This window comes from Physeter macrocephalus, chromosome 21 (assembly GCF_002837175.3).
Source record: "Physeter macrocephalus isolate SW-GA chromosome 21, ASM283717v5, whole genome shotgun sequence".
Taxonomy (NCBI): Eukaryota; Metazoa; Chordata; class Mammalia; order Artiodactyla; family Physeteridae; genus Physeter; species Physeter macrocephalus.
In genome coordinates this window covers 30,410,860-30,416,859 of record NC_041234.1, presented here as the reverse complement: position 1 = coordinate 30,416,859, position 6,000 = coordinate 30,410,860, and the positions used below count along the sequence as shown (strand labels likewise).

General features: G+C 44.4%; 1 protein-coding gene across 1 annotated transcript in view; it reads right to left on the bottom strand.

Moving 5' to 3' along the window:
• Nucleotides 1–1,429: 1,429 nt before the first annotated feature.
• The window catches only part of DGKK (diacylglycerol kinase kappa), a 173,605-nt gene continuing 169,034 nt past the window's right edge, over nt 1,430–6,000 (bottom strand). Inside the window, exons 26-28 of the mRNA XM_024116921.1 lie at nt 5,139–5,249; nt 3,344–3,467; nt 1,430–1,509 (exon numbers count right to left, since the gene is read on the bottom strand). Coding sequence (XP_023972689.1) covers nt 1,430–1,509; nt 3,344–3,467; nt 5,139–5,249 — 315 coding nt within the window. The remainder of the gene's footprint in view (nt 1,510–3,343; nt 3,468–5,138; nt 5,250–6,000) is intronic.

Sequence of the window (6,000 nt, the reverse complement as noted above, 5' to 3'; positions counted from 1 at the left end):
GAGATTCAAAAGTGATTTGGGGACTTAACCAACAGCCTGCCCAGAAGATGCAGGCCAAGTTGGAGCTTGTGGGGAAGGGCCTAGGCTGTGACTTGATTATCAGGCAGTCCCTAGCTCAGACATCTGAGTCACAGAGCTCAAGGCCTGGTTGCTCCATATAGTGTTTATTGGGGAAGGGGACAGCACAGGTTGGGGCAGTTGCTGATGTAGAGACCAGGACAGATAGAGCGAAAAAGGCAGCATGCCAGCTTAGCCCCCTTCTCTAGGGCATTGGTGTTTTTGTTCCCCTTTCTGTGGCCTGGCTCAGAATTTTAAGGGGGCGTCAGAATCAGCTGGGCCATAGGTAGATCCCAGCCACTTCTAAGACACTGAAAATGCACCAAAAGATTAGAAGCTCCACCAAGAACTAGGGCAGTTGGTAGAGGCATATGTGTGTGTAGGGTAATGGGGGTGGAGGATGGGATCAGGGTGGGGAGGGATTCCTAGGTTAGCACAATAAATTATAGGGTCATTTAGAGGTCGAGTTGTATTTTCAGTTCTTAAAAATATATATATATATATATATATTTATATATATACATCTTTATATGTCTCTATACATAACTATACTGCAGCACAGCAGCAAAACATTTAGTTAAAAAATCCAGCAAGAATGCAGGCAAACACTCCATGGAGGCATGCAGGCTAGGATCAAGGCAGTAGGAGGGGAGCCTGTATGGTTGCCATAGGGGTGAGTTCCAACCAATGGGCCCACCCAGCCACCAGAGCACCACCTGGACATGTGCAAAGACATACATGCGCACATGGAAAAACAGAAAGGGTTTGCAGAGAGAGCAGTCACCACAAGAAAAGATTTCACATGGTCATTGTAAGCGGCAAGTGGACAAGCCCCCAGGACCTAGTTCTCATCTTAATAGGCCAACTAGGAGAGACCTCCTGAAGTCACAAGTTGCAATTGACAGGGATTGGGGGAGAAACACCACCAAGCCTGGCTGTCCTGACCCCTCTCCTCATCTCCCTGAGAGTATTTCTTTCATTCATTCCCCAGCATCAACAGTTTCTCTGCCAGTCAGAGAAAAACATTCCCCAACTCCCTGAAAAGGTGAACTCCCTTGAATCCTTTGTAGATCCCAGGCCATTCACAAAAAGCTTAGTTCAATTAAATACTGTAGTTGCTCAAGATGCACGAAGAGAAGGAGAACTGAACAAGACAACTCGGAACAAGAATCTTTGGCCAATGAGAAAATGTAAACCTCTAAGGAGACCTGATTGAGTCCAGGAAAAAAATGTATTAGTGTAAAGAATTGGAGGATCTTTCTTGGTGGTGCTCATGTTTGTTCTGAAATAATTTAGTCTAGCCTGTGTTGAGGTTTCAAGAGTTTTTAGTAGAATCCTAAATGTTGTGAGTTCTCCTTCCAGCTTTCAAGGGTTATAGTTGAGATCCTGATGGTGTTGGAGGATCATCATCTTTTCCTTCATCTTCACGATGTCTGCGGTGCCACAAATGTCCTTTATAGAAAAAAAAAAAAGCAAGTATAGAAATAATGAGGTTAGCACATTGCCAGATGCCTAAATGTATGGACGCTAAAGAGAGCAAACAAAGAGTCCTTTAGGAGACAGACTGGTTTGTTCCTATTGTACCAACCATTTTAAAACCATCTTAGAAAACCAGCTGATGCCATGCAAGGCAAACACAAATGGGATGAGTTCTCAGAACCTGATAATCCATGAAACTGCTATTGACCCTTTCAGAGTCTTCAGAAAGACTCTCAAGCACCATGAGTCTCCCAACTGGCAGATTCTTAGGGACTCAAACCAGTTGGACCAAACACAACTTGGTCCAGGAGATTCTCTCTTGGCATCTGTATGAAGTCTCAGTTCCTCAAAACAAAACAAAACGAACTGCCACCCTCCATCCCTTTTCCCCCATGTCCACTATGGTCATCTCTCTCAAGCTTCCAGGTCATCTAGGCTCAGAATTTAGGAGAGACCATTGATATCAGAATTGGCATAACGGACAATTCTAAGGGAACCTTCTTTTGAGCCCCACTGACATATCAACAACATTTAAGTCCCAGCAATCCCACTACTGGGCATATACCCTGAGAAAACCATAATTCAAAAAGAGTCATGTACCACAATGCTCATTGCAGCTCTATTTACAATAGCCAGGACATGGAAGCAACCAAAGTGTCCATCAACAGATGAATGGATAAAGAAGATGTGGCACATATATAAAAAAAAATGTCATGAAGAGACTAGGGGTAGGACGGGAATAAAACACAGACCTACTAGAGCATGGACTTGAGGATATGGGGAGGGGGAAGGGTAAGCTGTGATGAAGTGAGAGAGTGGCATGGACATATATACGCTACCAAACGTAAGGTGGATAGCTAGTGGGAAGCCGCCGCATGGCACAGGGAGATCAGCTTGGTGGTTTGTGACCACCTAGAGGGGTGGGATAGGGAGGGTGGGAGGGAGGGAGACGCAAGAGGGAAGAGATATGGGAACATATGTTTATGTATAACTGATTCACTTTGTTGTAAAGCAGAAACTAACACACCATTGTAAAGCAATTATACTCCAATAAAGATGTTAAAAAAACATTTAAGTCCAATTCTGAAGATGGGGTGGAACCAAAATTCAAATAATGAAACAAATTTTGCATTTCCAGGGATTTAGTATAACAGATAAAGAATAAGAGTGTTTAGATAGGTCGTGGAACCTGTTCCTGACCCTATAGGTGCCCAGCACTGACACCCTCAACCCATCTCAAATAATACTGCTTTCTGGAGCAGGACCAAAAGCTTGTAGTTGTATTTGACTGGGAAATAGATCTAAATATGACTATTTTGCCATACTTTATCCACTGAGGAAAGGAATGAGTTAAGCAGAAAGGTAACTGGCTGTTCTCATTTTTCTCTTCAGTTGTTTATATCACAGAGATCACAAAGCAAGGTTGCCTCTCAGGTTCTCTGCCTGTCAGTGTCCATATATCACTTTCTTTTTTTTTTTAAGGAGCTTTTTTTTTGTTTTTTTTTTTTGCTGTACCGCGCAGTATGTGGGATTTTAGTTCCCCAACCAGTGATCGAACCCGTGCCCCCTGCAGTGGAACCATGGAGTCCTAACCACTGGACGGCCAGGGAATTCCCTCCATATCACTTTCTAACTCACACCTTGTCCAAGTGACTGCTTGGCATCCCCTAAGGTTGGCTCCCAGCTGGCCACCTCCTCCATCACCACCGTACCCGTGCACATTTCTAATGTGAGCTTCAGGTCTTTGGGAAGTACCCAGGCTGCGGGGGAATTCTTTATGACCTCGATGCCTGTGGGAGAAACTTACCAATAAAACCCTGGATGCCTTGGCCTGATTTAGGTTTGTCTTCCTCTTCTGGCTTCTTCTTCCCCAATTTGGGGAACTTAACTTTCAATCTGAGGCTTCTACTGTCAGTGTCTGAAGACTTTTCCTGGCAAGTCACAACAAGAGGAAGGTCAAAATGTTAGTTGCCTGATAGTCAGAAACAATTCCTAGAGGCCTGGCAAGGTGGTGAACAAGGATGGCTACAAGAAGCAGGCAGATCTGCAATCTATCCAGGTATGGGAGATACCCTTACTCACTAGTCTTGTGCCCTAGAAGGCATCTGATCTTTATCAAGATCCTACTCTGTGCCAGATACTTTGCTAAATGCTTTAATAAATGATCTCATATTAATAAATGCTCTTCTGAATTGTCTTTCAGAGGAAACCTAAAGGAAGGGCACAGGACCTTCCCTCAGAACCAAAGCTTTGGTTGAAAGTCCAAAAATGAATAATTGACTCTCCTGCTGCTTTTCCCCACCAAAGTGGATCTGCGTCTTCTGTGGCCTTAAGGTGAGCAAGTTTGGTATCAAGTGAATGAGCAACGTCTTCCTGTCTTTCTTTCAATCTACTCTGCCCTTCTTTAGAGCCTCACTTCTTCATCTTTATGGAAGTGCTGAAGTCCAGAAAAGAGATTATGCCCAGGCCAGGCAGACTCCCATATTGAGACCTCAGAGCATGGACTGTTTGTTTCATTTCTCTCAATATCCAGTCTGTTTGCCTAGGTCAGGAACTTGGTGCAAGATAGCTGAACTGAGTAGGAAGGGGGTGCTACAAGAGTTGGCTTCCTTTTCTGCATAACAGCATGTTTTTCTTCCCCAGGGGGCTACTGGTCAAGAGCAGCAAAGGCATATGAGAAAGTTATTAAATCCTTTAAGACCTGAATTTGCCTATGGCTTTTTCTCTTAAATGGTAGCCCAATTGCTGCACTAGTCCAAACATGCTTGTATGGCTTGCTCACATGCATATAACTGGTGTATGAAGCCAGAAAACAGGCATAATGAATAGGAGAACCAAGGATTCCTACAGGTTGAAGTGAGCAGTTCCATGTTGGAGAAATTTAAAGAAAAACCTTGTCAGACCATAAAAGGTATAATTTACCTGGTGATAGGTGGACATCTTTGAGTCATTTGATTTATGAAATGGGACTATTTTTCAATCTCAGGAGAGCACTCAGAATTGTCAAAAAATGATGACATTCCCACAGCTATATTATAGCCACAGCTGCCATGCTTGATTTTCTTTTAAGCCACACACCTGCTAGGGGAAAGCATTGAGATAGCCTACTTTCCTCCCAGACTGGGAGGGACAGAAAGCAGCAAGGAGAGGTGATATTTGGTAGATTTAACCACCAGTATGGCCTGGGCACCAACCATTTAGAACAGATGTTGGCTGTAAACACCTGGTATTGGCCATAATGGTATGTACCAGACGAAATTCAGTCCCAGCAGCAGGTACTGAGCAGGGGAGGGGAATTGCAGCCAGGAGAACAGCACAGAAAAAGACCATTCTTGCTTATTCTTTCCCAATCTTCTGCTACAGAGTGGTTCTTCTTTCTGGTTATGTTCTCATGGTCATCTAGTTTTTCAGTGTGCCTTCTGCCTTGTCCTGTATACTTAGGGTGAGGAGATGGGAGGAGGAGGCTCCATTAAACTCAAGCTGAAAGCCACTACTGGCCTCCCTATGCTACATCAGTCACTGTGTCCTGGCCCACACTGGAAGGCAAAGCACCAAGGAGGAATCCCTCTTCTCCTTTATTTCCCAATCCACAGGTCACATACCTCTGGAAAAAGGATTGAATTCATCCAGTCAATCTCAGATAGCTTTTCAAACTCCTTATTCATGGCATCCAGGGAAGTTTGCAGTGTGGCCTCATACTCAGCATTTCTCAACTGGTGAAGACAGGGAAAAGAGTGAGTATCCATTGCCTAGCACCCTACCTTCATAGACTCTTGCCTTCTCCCCAACTCCCAGTCCCTGCTAGTGGCCATGAGACCACAGGGTGCCAACTTATATCTCCTTTGGCCCATGATGTCAGTGGAAAGTATAGCCAGCTCTTTACTTTCTCAATAGGGAGATCCAGGAGACAACCAGACAGTGATGCTTTCCTTAGGGCTTGGCATGCTCACAGTTTGGCAAGCAGAGAGGCCCTTTGACCAGTATCAATTAACGCTGAGTGGTACCCCTACAGCTTAGGGTCCAGGATAAGGGTCCTACCCTTGACCCTCAAGCCCCTGGAGACACCTAAGTGTCCCCCTAATAATAGCTACCAATTTTTGAGCAAATACTATATGCCAGGCACTGTGTATACATAGTTTCATTCCATCTTCCCAATAGCTTGATAATACCTTACAAAGTACTATTGTTCTCATTTTATAGGTGGGAAAACAGACTCAAAGAAGTTTAGTGCTCAAGATCACATGACTAGACAGAAACCCAGATCTATTCAACTCTATAGCCTACCCTCTATACCACACCATCCCAGAAAGGGTATGTGGGGTGGCCAGATGCTGGGGTGGGGGGAATCTTTATTACACAGTTACCATAATTTAAAGGCTGCTTTGTGAAGCAAGGGGAGGGCTAGAGAGAGATTGGCTCAAATTTTCCCTTCCTGGCAAAGAGGGTCTGCCTCCCCAGGCTGTG